The following is a 21260-nucleotide window of genomic DNA, read 5'->3' as shown; positions in this document are numbered from 1 at the left end:
ATACTGTTTGGTGGACTTGCATCACACATTCAGTGTGAGTCTCCTTTTGTCCCCAGGATGTATTGTAGGGTTTAAGATAAATATGCTGTTAAACTGGACACACAACGATTAAATTATTGATGAAATATGTGCTTTCTAGGCTCTGCGTCTTAGAGAATAACAAATAGACACATGATGTCTGGTAAAAACAGGTCTCCAGGGAAAAAGTTCATTTTTGTTCAGTATTATCGGCGAACAAACACACGATCCGTAAAAAACTTAAGTTTTTGGGACTTCCAAAGTCAATGCTTGATTTTTTTGAACCCCATGAAGTGTAGAAGCCATTTTTGTTATTGTTCTTAGTGCTTGGTTTTCCTTAATAAAGCACAAAGCAAGTGGATACGCTGCAAGGCACTATCTCATTAGGCAAAATACCAGCATTGATTTAAAGATTGAGGCCAGTCAATTGTTGTGTGATCAAAGCATTTCCTTTCCTCTCCCCTCTTTGTTTGTCCTGGTCTTTTCTCCTTTGCTCCTCTTCTCACCCACCCTAGCGGAGAGTATCCAAGGCCATTCAAATGTGTTTTTGGAAGGTGAGCAGTCTCCTAAAGGTCCAGCTTCACAGACGTCCTCTGAGACAAAGAGTGAAGGAGGAGGAGGAGGAGGTGGAGGAGGAGAAGGAGAAGAGGGAGGTCGTAGAGCCAGCGTGACCAGTGTGGAAAGTGAAATGTCGATTTGCTCCATTGGCCAGCTGGGAAACACTATCGCGAACAGTGAGTAGGAGGGAGGGAAGGAGAGAGACTGAGAAGCTACACTGCCCTATCTTATTTATCCTTAATTATCTGCTGTAGATGAATTCAGGTTTGTGAGGTTTCACAGCTCTTAAACTGACCAGATTTTCACATGTCTATCGTTGCATATGTGTGTGCCTTTCAGTTTCCGGTAGCTGGTGGGGCTCCAAAAGGCTGGATTATGCTTTGTACTGCCCTGATGTGCTGACAGCCTTCCCAACAGTGGCTCTGCCTCACCTTTTCCATGCATCCTACTGGGAGTCCACTGATGTAGCAGCCTTTGTTCTCCGGCAGGTGGGAAAGCCTCATTGACATACTATTGTTTGTTTCCCCAGCAAGTTTAACATTTTAAAATAAAATACTAAAAATAAATTTAATTAGCATACCAAAACCATTAAAGACTTACTCTGTGCATAATTAGCATACTTTATTGTTAACAGCGCTAGGCAACTAACATAAAGTACATAACAAGACAAAGCCCATTGCAGGGAAAAGTAGTAGCTGTGTGAGTCACAGTCTCTGAAATTGCTGGCTGGAGTTACAAAAGACTGAACTTGTCGGATCAAATGTGGAGAGGTTCTCTAAGCACGTTGCTCTGGGACTAGATGAAACAAAGTGACAAAGTATGGCACATCTCCAGACTCTTGAGGCCATGAGTTAGCATATGCACCGTGTCTTATGCAAACGTCTCCATGTCCATGGCCTTCGGGGTTGTTTTGACATGACATGTCGGTATAACCAAATGAGAGCAGCAGGAAGCCACTTGCTGTCACGGCATCGTCCATTTAGCTCTTTGTGAGATATATGGTGAAATATTTCAAACTGCATAGTCTCTTTCATTTTAGGCGTGATGTTTTCTTCCTCTGTCTTTGTGTTGGCGTTCTATCCTCTGGTGGATTTGTGAGGACTATGGTTAAATGCTCCTCAGATCTCTGCAGGGTAAATCCAGACAGCTAGCTAGACTATCTGTCCAATCTGAGTTTTCTGTTGCACGACTAAAACTACTTTTGAACGTACATATGTTCCACCAAAACAAGTTCCTTCCTGAGACTATTTAGCAGAGGTACCGTGGCTCCGTCCGGAGCTTAGCACCGCCCATGATGATTGTGATTGGTTTAAAGAGATGCCAATAAACCAGAGCACGTTTTTCTCCCAACCCGGAATGCTGTGTGGACTAACCAGCACTGTGGAGGAAGGTCTGGCAATGCGAGACTACAAACTGTATGATACTGTATATCATAACAAAACCATCTACAGGAAATATGTACAGTAGGGGGAAGAAAGTGGAGGCAGTGGGCAGAGGATATGTTATACCCAGAACCACAAGCCAGTAATGTCATCAACACCACTTTATGGACGAAGGAAATAGCCAGCAATAAGAAATAAGCGAGATAAGAGAGATTTACCCAAACATTTATCCATATTTCATGACTCAGGACTGGATTATAGCTCAACATACACACACAATATTTATAACCATAAATATTGTGTGTGTATGTTGAGTCATGAAATATGGATCTACAGTTCAGAACACACTAGATGATATAAATACCCATTTTTCAAGATTGTGCGATAGTCTGCAAAATGACTGGAAGGATCACTATCAACGGTCGGCACACTTTGTCTTGTGCAGGATGTTTAGGATTCATCTTCTCCTTACAGCTGACAAGTGGGAGCCATTTCATCAAACACCATTGAATTTATGACTGAAATCTGAACAAATCTGGCTAGTTTATGCTGCTTTATGTTTTTTCTAAGGATCAAGTTCAACGACTACACTTGTCTTGTTTATTTATTCCTTTTCATCATTTTGTCTCTGTTCTTTCTCACTGTCTGATGATTCAGAGAACATGCTCAGGCAGCTCAGTAGGTAGATGGTGGTAGTAACACTTAATCGACATACAGGTGCTGCTCATATAATTAGAATATCATCAAAAAGTTGATTTATGTCAGTAATTCCATTCAAAAAGTGAAATTTGTATATTATATTCATTCATTAAACACAGACTGATATATTTCAAATGTTTATTTCTTTTAATTGTGATGATTATAACTGACAACTAATGAAAATCCCAAATTCAGTATCTCAGAAAATTAGAATATTACTTAAGACCAATACAAAAAAAGGATTTTTAGAAATGTTGGGCAACTGAAAAGTATGAACATGAAAAGTATGAGCATGTACAGCACTCAATACATAGTTGGGGCTCCTTTTGCCTGAATTACTGCAGCAATGCAGCGTGGCATGGAGTCGATCAGTTTGTGGCACTGCTCAGGTGTTGTGAGAGCCCAGGTTGCTCTGATAGTGGCCTTCAGCTCTTCTGCATTGTTGGGTCTGGCGTATCGCATCTTCCTCTTCACAATACCCCATAGATTTTCTATAGGGTTAAGGTCAGGTGAGTTTGCTGACCAATTAAGAACAGGGATACCATGGTCCTTAAACCAGGTACTGATAGCTTTGGCACTGTGTGTCTGTTGGAAAATGAAATCTGCATCTCCATAAAGTTGGTCAGCAGCAGGAAGCATGAAGTGCTCTAAAACTTCCTGGTAGACGGCTGCGTTGATCTTGGACCTCAGAAAACACAGTGGACCAACACCAGCAGATGACATGGCACCCCAAACCATCACTGACTGTGGAAACTTTACACTGGACTTCAAGCAACATGGATTCTGTGCCTCTCCTCTCTTCCTCCAGACTCTGGGACCTTGATTTCCAAAGGAAATGCTAAATTTACTTTCATCAGAGAACATAACTTTGGACCACTCAGCAGCAGTCCAGTCCTTTTTGTCTTTATCCCAGGCGAGACGCTTCTGACGCTGTGTCTTGTTTATGAGTGGCTTGACACAAGGAATGCGACAGCTGAAACCTTGCATACGTCTTGCATACGTCTGTGTGTGGTGGTTCTTGAAGCACTGACTCCAGCTGCAGTCTACTCTGTGGGAATCTCCCCCACATTTTTGAATGGGTTTTGTTTCACTCCGACTAATACGCCCTCTATGTTAGAGGCAGAGCTGGAGGATGACGGGGGATTGACCTCTCCGTGAACCATCACCTTATCGTGGTGGAGAGGTTTGTGTGTCTCTGTGAACCTGAGGGCTGTGTTGTCTGGAGCTTTGTGCTCCTGGTAGGGTCTCCCAAGGGAAAGTGGTCTCAGGTGAGGGGCCAGACAAAGAATGGTTCAAAAACCCTATGGAAAAACAAGGTAGAGATGGAGTGACCCTGCCCGGAGGAAGCCAGGCCCAGACGGCGGGCTCGTCGGCGAGCGCCTGGTGGCCGGGTATGCCACGGAGCACGGCCGGGCACAGCCCGAAAAAGCTACGTGGCTCCCATCTCTCCAGCCCATGGGCCCACCACCTGTGGGAGGAACCGCTGGGGTCGGGTGCGCTGCCACATGGGTGGCGGTGAAGGTCAGGGGCCTCGACGGACCAGACCCGGGCAGCAGACGCTGGCTCTGGGGACGTGGAACGTCACCTCTCTGTGGGGGGAGGAGCCGGAACTGGTGCGGGAGGTGGAGCGCTACCGGTTAGATCTGGTGGGGCTTACCTCTACGCACAGTCTCGGTTCTGGAACCGTACTCCTGGATAGGGGTTGGACTCTTTTCTTCTCCGGAGTTGCCCAGGGTGTAAGGCGCCGGGCGGGTCTGGGGATACTAACAAGCCCCCGGCTGAGCGCCGCTACGTTGGAGTTTACCCCGGTGGACCAGAGGGTCGCATCCCTACGCCTGCGGGTTGTGGGGGGGAAAACTCTGACTGTTGTTTGTGCATATGCACCAAACAGGAGTTCGGAGTATTCGGCCTTCTTGGAGACCTTGAGTGGAGTCCTGCATGGGGCGCCAGTGGGGGACTCCATTGTTCTGCTGGGGGACTTCAATGCAGACGTGGGCAATGATGGAGACACCTGGAGAGGCGTGATTGGGAGGAACGGCCTCCCTGATCTAAACCAGAGTGGTTGTTTGTTGTTGGACTTCTGTGCTAGTCATGGATTGTCTATAACGAACACCATGTTCGAACATAGGGATGCTCATAAGTGTACCTGGTACCAGAGCACCCTAGGCCGAAGGTCAATTTTATAATCGTTTCATCTGATCTGAGGCCGTATGTTTTGGACACTCGGGTGAAGAGAGGGGCAGAGCTGTCAACCGATCACCATCTGGTGGTGAGTTGGGTCAGGGGGTGGGGGAAGACTCTGGACAGACCTGGTAAGCCCAAACGTGTAGTGCGGGTAAATTGGGAACGTCTGGAGGAGGCCCCTGTCCAATGCTTTTCGTGCATCCCTGTGGAGGCTGGGGGCATTGAACCCGAGTGGACAATGTTCAAAGTTTCCATTGCTGAAGCTGCGGCGAGGAGCTGTGGTCTTAGGGTCTTAGGTGCCTCAAGGGGCGGTAACCCATGAACACCGTGGTGGACACCGGTGGTCAGGGAAGCCGTCCGACTGAAGAAGGAGTCTTTCCGGGATATGTTATCCCAGAGGACTCCGGAGGCAGTTGCAGGACGAACGGGCCCGAAGCGCTGCAGCCTCTGCCGTGAAAGAGGCAAAGCAGCGGGTGTGGGAGAAGTTTGGAGAAGACATGGAGAAGGACTTTCGGTCGGCACCAAAGTGCTTCTGGAAAACTGTTCGCCACCTCAGGAGGGGAAGCGGGAACCATCCAAGCTGTGTACAGTAAGGATGGGACACTGTTGACCTCAACTGAGGAGGTAATAGGGCAGTGGAAGGAGCACTTTGAGGAACTCCTGAATCCGACTAATCGCCCTCTATGTTAGAGGCAGAGCTGGAGGATGACGGGGATTGTCATCCGAATTTCCCAGGCGGAAGTCACTGATGTAGTCAAACAACTCCACAGTGGCAAAGGGAATTGATGAGATCCGTCCAGAAATGCTCAAGGCTCTGGGTGTGGAGGGGCTGTCCTGGTTGACACGTCTCTTCAACATTGCGTGGAAGTCTGGAACAGTGCCAAAGGAGTGGCAGACTGGGGTGGTGGTTCCCCTTTTTAAAAAGGGGGACCAGAGGGTGTGTGCCAATTACAGGGGTATCACACTTCTCAGCCTCCCTGGTAAAGTCTACTCCAAGGTGCTGGAAAGGAGGGTTCGGCCGATAGTCGAACCTCGGTTTGAGGAGAAAACAATGCGGATTCCGTCCTGGGTGGGAAACACATGGACCAGATCTTCACTCTCGCAAGGATCCTGGAGGGAGCCTGGGAGTATGCCCAACCGGTCTACATGTGTTTTGTGGATTTGGAGAAGGCTATGACCGGGTCCCCCGGAGATACTGTGGGAGGTGCTGCAGGAGTATGGGGTGAGGGGGTCTCTACTCAGGGCCATCCAATCTCTATACGACCAAAGTGAGAGCTGTGTCGGGTTCTCGGCAGTATCGGACTCGTTTCAGGTGAGGGTTGGCCTCTGCCCCGGGCTGTGCTTTGTCACCAATCCTGTTTGTAATATTTATGGACAGGATATCGAGGCGTAGTCGGGTGGGGGGGGGTTGCAGTTCGGTGGGCTGGGGATCTCATCGCTGCTCTTTGCAGATTATGTGGTCCTGATGGCATCATCGGCCTGTGACCTTCAGCACTCACTGGATCGGTTCGCAGCCGAGTGTGAAGCGGTTGGGATGAAGATCAGCACCTCTAAATCGGAGGCCATGGTTCTCAGCAGGAAACCGATGGAATGCCTTCTCCAGGTAGGGAATGAGTCCTTACCCCAAGTGAAGGAGTTCAAGTACCTTGGGGTTTTGTTCGCAGTGAGGGGACAATGGAGCCGGAGATTGGTCGGAGAATCGGCGAGTGCGCGGTATTACATTCCATCTATTGCACCGTTGTGACAAAAGAGAGCGCGGAACCCAAAAGCCACCTCCGATCTACCGGTGGTTTGTCCTACCCTCACCTATGGTCATGAAGGGCTGGGTCATGACCGAAAGAACGAGATCCAGGGTACAAGGGGCGAAATGGGTTTCCTCAGGAGGGGGCTGGCGTCTCCCTTAGAGATAGGGTGAGAAGCTCAGTCATCCGTGAGGAGCTTCGGGTAGAGCCCCTGCTCCTTTGCGTCGAAAGGAGCCAGTTGAGGTGGTTCGGGCATCTGGTAAGGATGCCCCTGGGCGCCTCCAGGGAGGTGTTCCAGGCACGTCCAGCTGGGAGGAGGCCTCGGGGAAGACCCAGGACTAGGTGGAGGGATTATATCTCCAACCTGGCCTGGGAACGCCTCGGGATCCCCCAGTCGGAGCTGGTTAATGTTGCTCGGGAAAGGGAAGTTTGGGGTCCCCTGCTGGAGCTGCTCCCCCCGCGACCCGACACCGGATAAGCTGACGAAGATAGATGGATGGATGGATGGATTACTCCTTGTTTTCACAATCCTGCCCAGGGTGAGGTTATCCCTATTGCTTGTACCACATCTTTTCCTTCCCTTCGCCTCTCTATTAATGTGCTTGGACACAGAGCTCTGTGAACAGCCAGCCTCTTCACCAATGACCTTTTGTGTCTTGCCCTCCTTGTGCAAGGTGTCAATGGTCGTCTTTTGGACAGCTGTCAAGTCAGCAGTCTTCCCCGTGATTTTGTAGCCTACAGAACTAGACAGAGACAATTTAAAGGCCTTTGCATGTGTTTTGAGTTAATTAGCTGATTAGAGTGTGGCACCAGGTGTCGTCAATATTGAACCTTTTCACAATATACTACGGAGATACTGAATTTGGGGTTTTCATTAGTTTTAAGTTATAATCATCAAAATTAAAAGAAATAAACACTTGAAATATATCAGTCTGTGTGAAATGAATGTATACATTATATAAGTTTCACTTTTTGAATGGAATTACTGAAATAAATCAACTTTTTCATGATATTCTAATTATATGACCAGCACCTGTATGTCTAGTAATAAGTGAGAATTAAACCTTGAGCCGTGGCAGTGTTACTACCACCAGCTACCTACTGAGCTGCCTGAGCATGTTCTCTGAATCCTCAGACAGTGAGAAAGAACAGGGACATAAAGGAATAAATAAACAAGACGTGTAGTCTTTGAACTTGATCATTAGAAAGCAGAGTTTCCAGAGAAGAAAAGAATAAAGATTTTTTCACCCTGCTACTATCTGCTGCAGCATGTCGTCTTTGTGAGAAAACGTGAGGGGAATAAGCAGAGCACACAGGAAAAAAGAAGTGCTATCGACGCCATCAGGAAGCTAATAAACCCAAAGATCTTTATTTTGGTTCAGTGGTTTTCAGCTCCTTGATGCTGCGTCGTAGTAAAGGACCGGCTTAGAATTTTAAGGGCTGCACACAAAATAATTTGTTGAAACTGAATCATTTACTTTTCTCACAGTCCAAGCTCAGTATGTAAGACCCTTCCAATGTTATGAAACAAGGAGCTTTTCTACGTCCAAGAGTCAAGAATAATATGCATAGCTTCTTTGAAGTAGTGCGCGGTAATTTTATTCAAGTTTCAAATCTTCCCTGAGCCCTTAATCTGTGTCAGTGCTGCTCTTCAGAATCATGACCTAAGATCCCTAAACCTAACTCCAGCTTTAAATCCATGTTATTATTAGTATTATTATTATTATGTCATAATTTCTAAATGTGCAATAAAGTGCTAAGGTGAGCAGGGTTTCTGTGGAGTCTTAAAGGTCCCATGACATGGTGCTGTTTGGATGCTTTTATATAGGCCTCAGTGGTCCCCTAATACTGTATCTGAAGTCTCTTTTATATAGGCTAGTGGTCCCCTAATACTGTATCTGAAGTCTCTTTTATATAGGCCTCAGTGGTCCCCTAATACTGTATCTGAAGTCTTTTTTATATAGGCCTTAGTGGTCCCCTAATACTGTATCTGAAGTCTCTTTATATAGGCTAGTGGTCCCCTAATACTGTATCTGAAGTCTCTTTTATATAGGCCTTAGTGGTCCCCTAATACTGTATCTGAAGTCTCTTTTATATAGGCTAGTGGTCCCCTAATACTGTATCTGAAGTCTCTTTTATATAGACCTTAGTGGTCCCCTAATACTGTATCTGAAGTCTCTTTTATATAGACCTTAGTGGTCCCCTAATACTGTATCTGAAGTCTCTTTTATATAGGCCTTAGTGGTCCCCTAATACTGTATCTGAAGTCTCTTTTATATAGGCCTTAGTGGTCCCCTAATACTGTATCTGAAGTCTCTTTCCCGAAATTCAGCCTTGGTGCAGATTTACAGCCACTAGAGCCAGTCCCACAATGAGCTTTCCTTAGTATGTGCCATTTCTGTGTCTGTAGCTATTGAGGAGGAGAGAGGGGGGGGCAAGATGGAGGGTGGGGGTGTGGCCTTAACCAACTGCCACTTTGCTCATTTGAAAGCCATGATGTGTCTCTCTCTCTCTCTCTCATGGGTGGGCCAAATTCTCTGGGCGGGCAAAGCACAGAAAGGGGAGGTAACCTTTCCCCTTATGACCTCATAAGGAGCAGATTCCAGATCGGCCCATCTGAGCTTTCATTTTCTCAAAGGCAGAGCAGGATACCCAGGGCTCAGTTTACACCTATCACCATTTCTAGCCACTGGGGGACCATAGGCAGGCTGGGGGAACGCATATTAATGTTAAAAATCCTCATCAAGTGAACTCTTAATGCCATGGAACCTTTAAAAAGTTGTGATATAGGTCATAAGTTTAATTTATAATGGTCTTTAAACGTCTTAAATTTGACTTGGTGAAATCTGCAGAAACCCTGGGTGAGACTATTACTGATAAGCACACCTGTTCTGTCTGCTTAACGGAAGGATGTGTTTTCAAAGGCTTGTGTGTGGAAATGCCTGCTCTGTAACACCTGTGTTTATTGACAGCTCATGCGATGTGACTGTGTGAAGACCCAGGAAGCGGACAAGTTGGGCTCTGCTCCGTTCTCTCCCTCCAGCCCACGAGAAAAATGGCTCAGACGCAGGACACATGTCAAACTAAGGGTAATGAATTATTTGTGCTTCATTTTGTATAAATATACTTTTGCGCCAGTTTGTTCTGCTAACAGAAATGTGAATTTATGGCAACTCACATCACTTTTAGAAGCTCATATTCAAACTTTATGTAAAGGAATTCATGAGTATTTTAACAAAGCACTTTGGGCTGGACAACAGATAATACACAACCTGGTATATAGTCTCTAAGGTGCCTCTCATTGTCAGAAATAAACCCACCCACACAAATGCACACAGCAGATATTATTCTTCTGCCACTATGGCCTTGCATTCATTCAAACTAAATATACAGTTATCACTAACTGCTGAGGTTTTAGTGCTTCAGTGCCGTTTGAAAGGCCAGTGACCTGAATCTCTTTAATACTCACACTCACACCCACACTTTCATCTTGAAGCACTGAAGCAGGCAGACACACACAATTACCTGATGCTTCTGAGCCCTGCAGAGTAGAACAATCAAGGTCACATTGCTATCCACAGAGTGCTCCTTTTATCTGCCATTTTCTAAAGACAAAAATTTTGTCATGGCTTGCTTTTCATGAGGCTATAAATAGAACTATGTAACGGGAATACCATGGAAACATATCTATATTTGAGCGTACTAAGTTTTTCTTTTGTCAGTGTCATCTTGTTCATGCCTCGCCCTTGGCCCAGTGATGTGTTTCTGATGTAAGTGCTCGAAGAAAAGCAGCTCTGAAAAAGTTGCCCAGTCCTAAATACGATTCAGTATGTGGAGATTAAGAGCCGTGCTCCGTGCTGATTCAATCTAGGCACAGCCAGATCATCTGATCATCTGCTGCAGTGTGATACTATTCAGAGACTTGGCATCTATTTCTGTATCTCCCATCGACTTTGTAAGAGGTGTTTGTCACTGCCGGATAGGGACCGCTAGTGTGGCTGTTGTCTCTTGTACACGCTGCTCTGTCACAGGAGGTGGTCTGACTCTGAAACTCATCCCTTCCACACTTTTGATGTAAGCGGATGGTGATACAGAGGCGCTTGTAGTTTTCACATATGATGGCACAGAGTACCTAGTGAACTGTGTCGGGGAAATGTATGAACACTGTCAGGCCTCCTCAAGTCCAACAGTAGCTTTGATTTTTATGTATGATATGTTTGTGTGTGTTTGTGTGTGTGTGTGTGTGTGCACACATACTCTGCATGTGTGCCATCACTGGATCAGTAAGGAAGACCTCGTGCTGGCAAACAATTAGTTGTTGACAAAGCTAAAGCAGGATAACCGCTGGAAATGTTGAACTTCCTTGTCGGATGTCACATCCTTTAAATCAATTATCATTAGCCGAACAGTAATATACGTCCACAACATGTTTGCACTCAGCAATATTTATAATGTGCAGATGCTCCATTATCTTTAGGTGAGTGCTGTCAATAAACAGTAGTGCATTTTCAGGTAACCACAATGTCATTGCAGCTTCTCGCTCCTGATAAAACCACTGCAACAAAGATGGAATCATCATATGGCCTTTGTTGCTGTTACTTATGTGTACTCATAGAGTTGTGTTATAGAATGGTTTTTTTATAAAGTGGGACAGCTCTTCTTAAACATTAAATCCTGCGCAAGCTTGTTGAGGAAATGGTATTTTTTATCACACTATCTTCAGGGCGAAAACACTTTTTTGCGGGGAAAGCAGGGGGTTGATAAAGAGCTGGGTGCCGTGCAAAGTTCTCCAGGATAAAGTACAGGTTACAGAAATGACAGCGAAGTTGGCAGGAGAATTACAATTTCTGTCATGGTGGCCCACAACAGAGTGTGAGAATGATACGTTAGTGTGCCTTTAATATGCTATTAAAATGCAACCATCTCAGCAAGAAGAGATTTAGGGATTAGTGCTTCTCTGCTGCTTACTTGGAGGTCCTCACTGAATGGTGCAGTATGGAGAAAAGAACAAGACAAGGAAGTTTAATACAGCAGTACAGTAACACTCTTTTCTGGAAGGTCCCACAGTGCGCACAGTGGCATTTGGCTGGGCATGAAATCTGGAAATGCAACACATCAAAGCGCAATGGCACCTCCCTGTAGTTCAATAAGGCACCGAAGCTATTTCATAGTCAAATGTTCTAGATACTGTGTGTGTGTGTGTGTGTGTGTGTGTGTGTGTGTGTGTGTGTGTGTGTGTGTGTGTGTGTGTGTGTGTGTGTGGCGTTCCTTTGTGTGTATGTATGTATGTATGTATGTATATATATATATATATATGTGTGTATATATGTGTATATATGTGTATATATATATATGTGTGTATATATATATATATATGTGTATATATATGTGTATATGTGTATATATATATATATATATATATGTATATATGTGTATATATATATATATATGTATATGTCCACATTTTAGAATCAGAGTCAGAATTACTTCATTGATCCCCAGGGGGAAATTGGGTTACATTACAGTTGCTCCCTTTTAGAATGGAAATAAAGAAATATAAATAAACAAAGAGAGATTATAATAAAAATAAGAAATACGTATGCAAAGATATGTATATTATACTACTATATATAACAACACTGTAGATAATAATAGGCTTTCCATAATGCTTTTAGCATTTTAACACTCGTCACTTCTCCGGCCTCTTTCCCTGTTAAATTTAGTTCCATGTACATTTTGCATGGTTCGTAAACCTTAAATTACTAAATTGGTTGGTTGTAAGTTTATTTGATTAGGACAATGCACATTAATCAACATTTCTGTAAATGCGCCACGGAATTGTTGTCCACATTGGGGCAGCAGAAACCAGCTGTAAACACAACATTCACATAAAATCATCTCTAAGTGGATATGGCAAACTTGTAAGCAAACAGTTGCTTTTATACTTATGAAGCAGAAAAGCAGATGTGGAACAACATTAGCATTCATTTGGCATCGTGTTTCTGGCCCCCTGGCTTATGTAGCTTTTTCTCACCAACTCATGAGGTAAATACGTGGCTTTTTTAGTTAGCTTGTCGCTAACTTTGACTGTCTGTGGTTTGCTCCTAGGCAGGTAGCGTATGTTGATATAAAACATTGTTAATATAAAATATCAACTGAAGCAGCTTTAGGTATTTGTTCGTGTTCATCAAAAGTTATCTGGCTCTTCTGAGGTGCTTTCTCCGGTTTAAACTTGGAAGTTAATTATTGATCTTGGAGTCTTAATGTGTGAAAAAATCTCAACTCAAAGTCCACTTAGTAGCTTTTTTCAGAGCTTCCTACCTCATCTCACAGCCTTCATCAGTGAATGCTGAGATTGGTTCCAGAGCGTCACCTAACACACATCACAGTAAAATCTCTGACTGGAGTGTCCTGACTGAACTGTTATGTGCTTCTTATGGTCCTTCTTGTTATCTACTGTAGAACGTCACTGCCAACCACAGGGTGAATGATGTCATTTCCACTGAGGATGGGCCTCAAACTCTGGTTGGTCGCTTCATGTACGGTCCCTTGGACATGGTCACTCTGACTGGAGAAAAGGTGAAACCCAGCAACGTGATTGGTTACAACATATACTTTTTTTCTCCATATCACAAACTTAAGTTAATCCTCAACATGTTGACCCATCCTGGCTCTTAGGTGGATGTCCTGCTAATGACACAACCTCAGTCTGGACGCTGGGTGCACTTTGATACGGAGGTGACCAACAGCAGCGGCAGAGTGGCATATACCATACCCAAGAGCAAGAAGCTCGGCCTGGGAGTCTATCCAATTAAAATGGTGGTCAAGTAAGCATCCATGTAGCCTGCCCTTTTCAGAGTGCTGCATTATCAATTACGATGTAGCAATACATTGAAAAATGAGAGCATTAGTTACAAGTCCTATATTTGTGCCCTCTTCTAGCTAGAGTGTGCAGTATAATGGGCCATGTTTAGCAAATGCAGTTTGTCTCTCTTTTTCTATGCCAAGGGGTGATCAAACTAGTGCAGAGGCCTACCTGACTGTGTTGCCACGGAGCATGGAGTGTGTGGTCTTCAGCATCGATGGCTCTTTTGCTGCTAGTGTGTCAATCATGGGCAGTGACCCCAAGGTTCGCCCCGGAGCTGTTGATGTCGTCAGGTAACTGGTGACAGCCTCCGTGTGTGTGTGTGTGTGTGTGTGTGTGTGTGTGTGTGTGTGTGTGTGTGTGCGTGTGCGTTCCTTTGTGTGTGTAAATGAAATTCACCTCTCCAGAGTTTGACAAAAAGCTTTAGGACACACATTAAAGGAACACGCCGACTTATTGGGAATTTAGCTTATTCACAGTAACCCCCAGAGTTAGACAAGTTGATACATACCCTTCTCATCTCCGTGCGTGCTGTAAGGCTGTCTGACGGCTCCAGCGGCATCAGCCTATCACAGAACAGGCAGGTGACTGGTTCCAGTAATCCTACTGCTCGAATAAGTGACAAAATAACGCTAACATGTTCCTATTTACATGTTGTGATTTGTAGAGTCTCGCGTGTACAAAAAACAGCGTAACATGAGACACAGCCATCTTCTAACCGTAAACAAACCGGGAAATATTCTCAGGCGGAAGAATATAGTACCTGGGCGGAGTGATATGCTCGCCGCACAGCCTGTCTGAGAATATAGTTCCCAGTTTGTTTTGGCGGATAGAAGACATGGCGTGTCTCATGTTACGTTTGTTTTTACACGCGGTGACTCTCTAAATCACAACATGTAAATAGAACGTATATGTTGGTGTTATTTTGTCACTTTTGTCACAATTGGGAGCAGTTAGGCTAGTTGGAACCCGTTACCTTCAGGATCTGTGCTGGGCTAAGGTAATGCTGGAGCCGTCAGACAGCGTTACAGCACGCACGGAGATGAGAAGGGTATGTATCAACTTGTCTTACTCTGGGGGTTACGGTGAATAAGCTAAATTCCCAATAAGTTGGCGTGTTCCTTTAAGGAGTAGATGTGTATGCTTGTTTGCACACCTGATGCTTAAAGCGTGTCCTTCTCCATGAGAATGCCACTACTGATCAAAGGGACTTCGAAGTGTGTTTGATGCTATGTATTCACATGCAGGCATTGGCAGGACCTGGGATATCTGATCATCTACATCACAGGCCGCCCTGATATGCAGAAGCAGCGTGTGGTGTCCTGGCTCTCGCAGCACAATTTTCCCCATGGGATGATCTTTTTTTCTGAAGGCTTGGTTCATGATCCCCTGCGACAAAAGACCATCTTCCTCAGGAACCTCATACAGGAGGTACAGTTCTGAGACAAGCCATCCTTCATTCTTGGTTGGGGTGTTGGTGATGGCGCAGTGGATGTGACAAATGCCTTTGGTGTTGGAGATCTGGGTTTGATTCCCACTGCGATACATCAACCAATGTGTCCCTGAGCAAGACACTTAACCCCTAGTTGCTCCAGAGGCGTGCGACCTCTGATATAAAGCAATTGTAAGTCGCTAAATGACATATAATGTTCTGACATTAACTGGGCAGTTAATCTTTCTGACAAAGCATGTGAAACATTTTGTTCTTTGCTCTACAGGGTTCTCGATTTCTGTCCTCCGCATTACTCTTTTGCGAGCTCAGTGTTGTAGCCTTGGGTTGCGCTGCATCGAAATGCCACCCACATCTCTGACTGATTATTCCCTCTCTCGCCAGTGTCACATTAAGATCAACTCTGCTTATGGCTCCATGAAGGACATCTCTGTTTACAACATGCTCGGCCTCTGCCCCCAACAGATCTATATTGTTGGCAGACCTTCGAAGAAGTACCAAAATCAGTGCCAGGTAGTTCAATTTCTTTTATTTCTGTCTTCGGAGCATTTCATGGTGTTTCTTTCTGCCTATTTCACTTGAAAGGTTTTGGTTCTCCTCTAGGTTTTTCTCATTTACTTAAATGTTCTCACAACTCTCTTTCTGATTTTTTTAACCCTTTCTTTGTGTGGTATGTGTAGTTCCTGAGCGAGGGCTATGCAGCACACCTCTCCACCCTTCAGTTTGGGCACAGAGCAAGACCCAAGAAATCCCCTTCAGTTCGTATGGTCCTAAGGAAGGGCTCATTTGGTCTCTCAGCGAAGCCTGACTTCTTGTGTAAGCGCACCCACCTGCGCAGGACCATGTCAGTGCAACAGCCCGACCCGCCGTGCACACCCAACCCAAAGCCTGAGCGAGCCCAGAGCCAGCCGGAGTCAGATAAGGACCACGGGGGAGGAGGCGGACAAGGCCCATGGGGACGGCCCTCCATACTTCGTGGAGACACCACTCCCTGACATCCAAAAAGAGATGGAAGGATTGCAGGAGGATAGAAGAGGAGAACAAAGCGGTCATAGTGTCCAGGGCCAAAGTGAGATCTTATGTTTAAATATTATATATTAAAGAATATGTCCAGCTTTTTACAACTTAAAACTAAGTTGTAGTTTTAGCCCCCAATCTTATCAGTAACAAAACCTTTGTACTCCCAAGCAGTGAACAGAGGCAGTCAGACAATCATATACAAGCTTCAGTCTGAATAACAAAGATGAACAGAAAAGAAATTGCCCAATATATTTGTTGTAAAAACAGCAGAGGTTGAGATATCATGACTTTTTATCCCAAGTATAGGTCAAGCACCAAAAACACAGGAGTCTATAATTCCGATAATGTAACTTGACCCACACTGCCTCCTACATTCCCACATTATTTAACCTCCAGTTTGTAACACAGACTTTCTGTTATAAAAGCACAAGCCCAGATAAATCTGATGAGATCATCAGGGTTATTTCAGATTTTAGAAAGCCTCCCCCAGATCCTCAAAATACATTATGCGACAGCCTTTCACAGACTGAGTAGTACTCCATGTGTAAAATTGGTGGAGTGTCCCTTCAATTTAGAAAATGCCAGAGCAGAGCAATGGCATGCATCAGTCCCTCAAATTTTGTGAAAACCCAATCAATTCTCCTGATTTTAAAGTGGATGACAAAAACAGGGATGAAATGTGCAAACATCAAATAAGGTGGTGAAGGTCGCTTTTTGCACAATGGAAAAAAAAAAGGCCTTCTGTCGTGCAAAGCAAACATCTTCCCTTCAGTTTTAATGATGCACAGGCTTTCTCTGACAGCCTATGATCAGACGGTAGTTAAGAGCATCAAAGTGGCAATCCACCTCTTCGAATTGCTGCAACACCTGGGAAGTTGTGTTTTATGGTTTCCTGCGTAAGAATAACAATCCCCGTAGCATCGTTGAATAATGCAGCCCTTTACCTTTTATTTCCCTGCATTGTCTGTTCAGCCTTTAAGAGCTCAAGGCTCCGCAAAGCTTTGAAGCAAACACAGATTGACTTTGCTCGCCTCTGTTGAGTTCCAGCAAAGTCAATAAATGTCCACCTTGATTAGATAATGTTCTTTGATGTACCTGATACATTATGGATGTTACACTTTTAGTCACAGAGGCATTATTATTTTTTATAAAAAAGCGCAAAGCCTCAGAACAGAAAGAAAGGAAAAAAGATCAGAAAGGAACAATGAAAGACGCAAAGCAGGAAAGGAAAAAAACAATGAGCAATTTTTCTTTATACTTAATATTCATGTGGCAACCTGGGTTGCTATTATTAGCAGCAGCTCCCTAGGAGGACTGGTAAACGTGCCCATGATTATGCAAGTACTGATGAGCTACAACTACGATGTTCTCCCATGCTGGAAATCCACTCATTTCTTGATTCAGAAATATTGTCCGTGCAATTATGGAAACTAGAGCTGTGTCACCATGAGAGCCTGTAGGAACAAATATGCTAATTCGGAACACACAAGCGCTAATCAATGTGTTAACTTTTCCTGGAATGTGAGACGCTTCACTAATATTTCCTCTCTCATTTGACAGTGTCACCTCTACCTACTGTACATGTACATTGGATCCTCTGCTGGTATCCCTCGCAGCTCAGCTTTACCTCCTGCTTGGCCCTCCACACTTTGCCACCTGTTCGGCTCTTCTTTTTTTTCCGTGACCCGCTTGGCGGATTACGTCACTTAGTCTTTGTGCCTGAAACTTTAAACAGTTGCCGAGGGATGGTAATGATTTTTGCGAATGTCTGTGTCAAGTTAAATTGTGTCCAATTGTAAAATCAAAAGAATGTACTTGAGATAATTGATATATATATATTGATATATAATTGATATTCATGCACACACAAACACTTCAGAGGATGACAAATGGGACGACAGAGGGGACTTTGAACCTGTTGAGACTTTGGCAACAGATTAGCAGACTGCTGTGCTGACAGGTGGCCATGTTGACTGACTCCTGCACTAACCATCCACCCATGTAAATAGTCCACACTCATCATCTCCGTGTGGGCCTTTGGACACAGAAGCACTGTGACATTTAGGTTCAATATGTACACGAGCTCTGCGATCTGAAGCCCCAATGAGCCGACCTTACCGAACACTGGCCTCTGCCTGCATTCCACTTCCACTGATAGATGTCTCCCTCGCATTGTGGTTACTACCACCTTCCGTCCCCACAACCAGTCTGGCAGAACAGGCCTTCCGAAAGCCGCCTCAGACCGGGTCAGCTCGCGCACGGCTTGGGCCACTGAGGTCGCATTTGCACTATCGAAGTACACCGCAGTGGTTCTCAATTTAGCTGCAGTACTCACTTCAGAAACAAAGAGTTGTATTTGTAGTTCTAGTTTTTCCTGCACATTGTGCACTGTTGCTGCCTGTTGGTTACAGTAACTAATAGAGGTTTTAAACAGAAATAGTTTGTAGGAAAGTATTGGTTTGACCAAAAAATGTTTACAAATTGATAGACAGATGTAAAAAGTGATCAGAACTTCTTCGTGCTTAAAATGACAATGTAATTATCATCATTGGCAGCATTAGTTCACTTTCTTGGTAGTAGTTGCAGTAGCTTGCAGAATATTGTACAACACACCCCATGCCAGTTGAAATTCCACTACAGCTGCACTGGAACCAATAGATTTGTGTTGAAATCCAATGCTGTCTTGTGCACTCTGGGTTGAATTGAGTCTTACTGTGGCCATGTTTCAAACATTCAAAAAAGTCAAACATATTTTTCTATGAGGAAATATTGTAAATAGAAATATTTTCAATGTATGTTTTTGAACCTTTTGTTGTTTGACTTGTTGAAAGGTTGATTTTTGCCTTAAATTGTATTTGATGTTGTGTAGACATGCAAACTTATCTGATTTGTTTGACCAAAGTATTGAGTTTTACTGTTACTACAGGACAAAGTGCATTTTATGTAATTGGTATTTTGCTTTGACATGTTTTAGATACTGTATATATGTATGTGCGTGTGTGAGTGAGTGTCTAGGTTTATTTGTTGTAGAGTTGTATTTATTGTGAACATGAAGACAGCTATGACAAGTGTATGCCTCTGCAGAGGAATCAGAGGACACAGGGAGGCCAGTGTTGGCATAAAGCATGTTCTCACTGCAGCTCACTACTGCCGGCTTTTCACAACTGAGCGTTTATTTTATAGGTTTGGATTGAAGTAGTGTGTGAGCGGATTTCTTAGACAAGGTTTTTATACCTGCTATGAAAGAAAAAGGGCTTAAGAGTTCTAAGGGGCTCTTGGTTTAACTGAAAACCTGCAAAGCTGAGTGGAACATCAGAATGGAGCTGTCTTGTTTTTCTTTCACCGCCTGTACACCATAGGTGCTTCAGTAATTAGCTATTTGATTACTATTAAGTATGTATGACTCCCTGTAGTACCGCCCCTGTAATTGCAGTGCACCGATTAGCATTATTGGTAATTATATAATGTTGTAGAAACAATACTGAAATACTTAACTCCATTTCGTTTTGCATTTAAAATGGTAATACTGAAACATTGTCATCCAAGTAACGACATGATCATTCCCATCCATGTGTACACGATAATCAAAGTGAGTTTATAAGTCTGTATTACACATAGTGATATTTTCCTTCCATGATGATACACTGGAGGAGTGAAGTATTTATGCTGGGCAGCATTTTTTACAACAATGTTAGTAAATGGCAAATACTGATCTAATGGTTAAATGGTGATTGTCCTGTGCATGTTAATTATTTGATATTGTTCATTGTCATATTTGTGGTACATTAAACTAATAATAGAGTAGTTATTTCTAAATAAGGGGTGAATAATGAATAAATACTAAATATATATTAAATAAATATATAAATACTCCTGGACATAAATTCAACCACCACGTTTTGCAATTGCAAATAAGTTCTTGAATTTCTTAAAATTAGTTTTTAATGGTAAGAAATAGTGAAGTGAGGCTTTGTTACCTCTTACTGTTACCATAGAGGTTTACTCATTTAAAATGGAAACTGACTAATCAGACAAATTAGTTTTTCTTTCTTTCTTTTTTTTACAGTAAATACTAAAGTCAATTAATCCTGATATTACAGAATAAAAGAAGAGAACAACAGGATATACAATGGAAAAATATATATATACTGTATATTTATTGAGCGCTTTAAGAGTTACACAATTATTGTCTTCAGTGAAATATGATGACCTCTCACTAAGTTCCAATTAATGTAAAATTATTATTATTCACCACATCAAGACTTAACTATTGGGTATTGACCTAATTTGCCATTTATTAACAATTCTTCTGACTTATAGAGTAAGATTTAGTAAGTGAACTAACATTGTGTTACAGCCTCTTCTTCATTTTTGTGGTCTTATTTTGGTCTTTTGAGGACAAAGCACCTGATTTCACTGCTACAAAGTGTATTATTTTGTACAGATCTCCTGTGATGATGAAAATGTTATTGTGTTTATTGGACTCAGTCAATCTATCATTATTGCATAAATAAAGATATTTCACAGATGAAGAATTTAGTTTTGTTCAAAGAGTGTGTTATTATTCCTATCACGTGCTCCTCATCTCTGGAGATGGAAGCCGAATCACCTGCGATAAGCTTTATTTTATACTATAGGATAAGGTCAGAGTTTTACTGTGGTGGCATCAGACTTGAATGTGATATCCCCTTATTTGTATTTGATAAGGCTTAGTCAAACTTAGAAACTTATTTTTTACCATTCACTAACTATTTGACTTTAATCAACAAGCCTGTGCTGATTGCCATAAATATAAGCACTCATCCCTTCACCACTATAATGCTACACCTCAGCCTGCAGTGTTGATAGAAGAAGCCACTGATCAGGCGTGCACAAATCTAGGTTGCCTTGAGTTGAGTTGTTCAAAGTTCATTCTAGACCTTTAACTGTGGACAGCATAATCTCAACGCAAGATCCATTTATTAGTGTAGAGATTATTTAGTTGACTGCTGTTTCCATCGTCAAGAATTAACTTTCAAACTAAGAGACGAGAGGTCCTCAGAAACGAGACTAAGAGACAACAGACATGCTTGCTGCTCTGTGAGGCTGTACATGGGCGACGCAGACATATGAAACAGGCTACATTTAGTGCACACACATGATATGCTCCGTAAAGTTCAGCTAACACATACTAGCTTTAGCGTTTGGTGGGCTGTAAAGACAGCCGTAAATTTGCGTGGAATGTAGAATGGTCGGCATTCAACAGTCACAAACTCCACCAGCAGTTAGTAGTTAGTTGGATGCAAGCAACCCATTTCTGCACCAGGCAGTTTGTGTTAACACAGCCCACCTCCACTAGTCTT

At 43.5% G+C, this 21260-nt stretch overlaps 1 protein-coding gene across 3 annotated transcripts in view; it reads left to right on the top strand.

Moving 5' to 3' along the window:
• pitpnm3 (PITPNM family member 3) overlaps positions 1-20457 on the top strand; it is a 112747-nt gene extending 92290 nt beyond the window's left edge. For all 3 annotated transcript variants that reach the window (XM_039778747.1, XM_039778732.1, XM_039778738.1), the window contains exons 11-20: positions 534-752; positions 916-1064; positions 9556-9672; positions 13046-13162; positions 13262-13410; positions 13592-13741; positions 14696-14879; positions 15283-15411; positions 15579-15967; positions 17479-20457. In XM_039778747.1, coding sequence (XP_039634681.1) covers positions 534-752; positions 916-1064; positions 9556-9672; positions 13046-13162; positions 13262-13410; positions 13592-13741; positions 14696-14879; positions 15283-15411; positions 15579-15893 — 1529 coding nt within the window. In that variant the 3' untranslated portion in view covers positions 15894-15967; positions 17479-20457. The remainder of the gene's footprint in view (positions 1-533; positions 753-915; positions 1065-9555; positions 9673-13045; positions 13163-13261; positions 13411-13591; positions 13742-14695; positions 14880-15282; positions 15412-15578; positions 15968-17478) is intronic.
• The last annotated feature ends 803 nt before the right edge of the window (positions 20458-21260 follow it).

This window comes from Perca fluviatilis, chromosome 2, assembly GCF_010015445.1.
Source record: "Perca fluviatilis chromosome 2, GENO_Pfluv_1.0, whole genome shotgun sequence".
NCBI lineage: Eukaryota > Metazoa > Chordata > Actinopteri > Perciformes > Percidae > Perca > Perca fluviatilis.
This window is presented reverse-complemented; position numbering and strand designations above follow the sequence as displayed.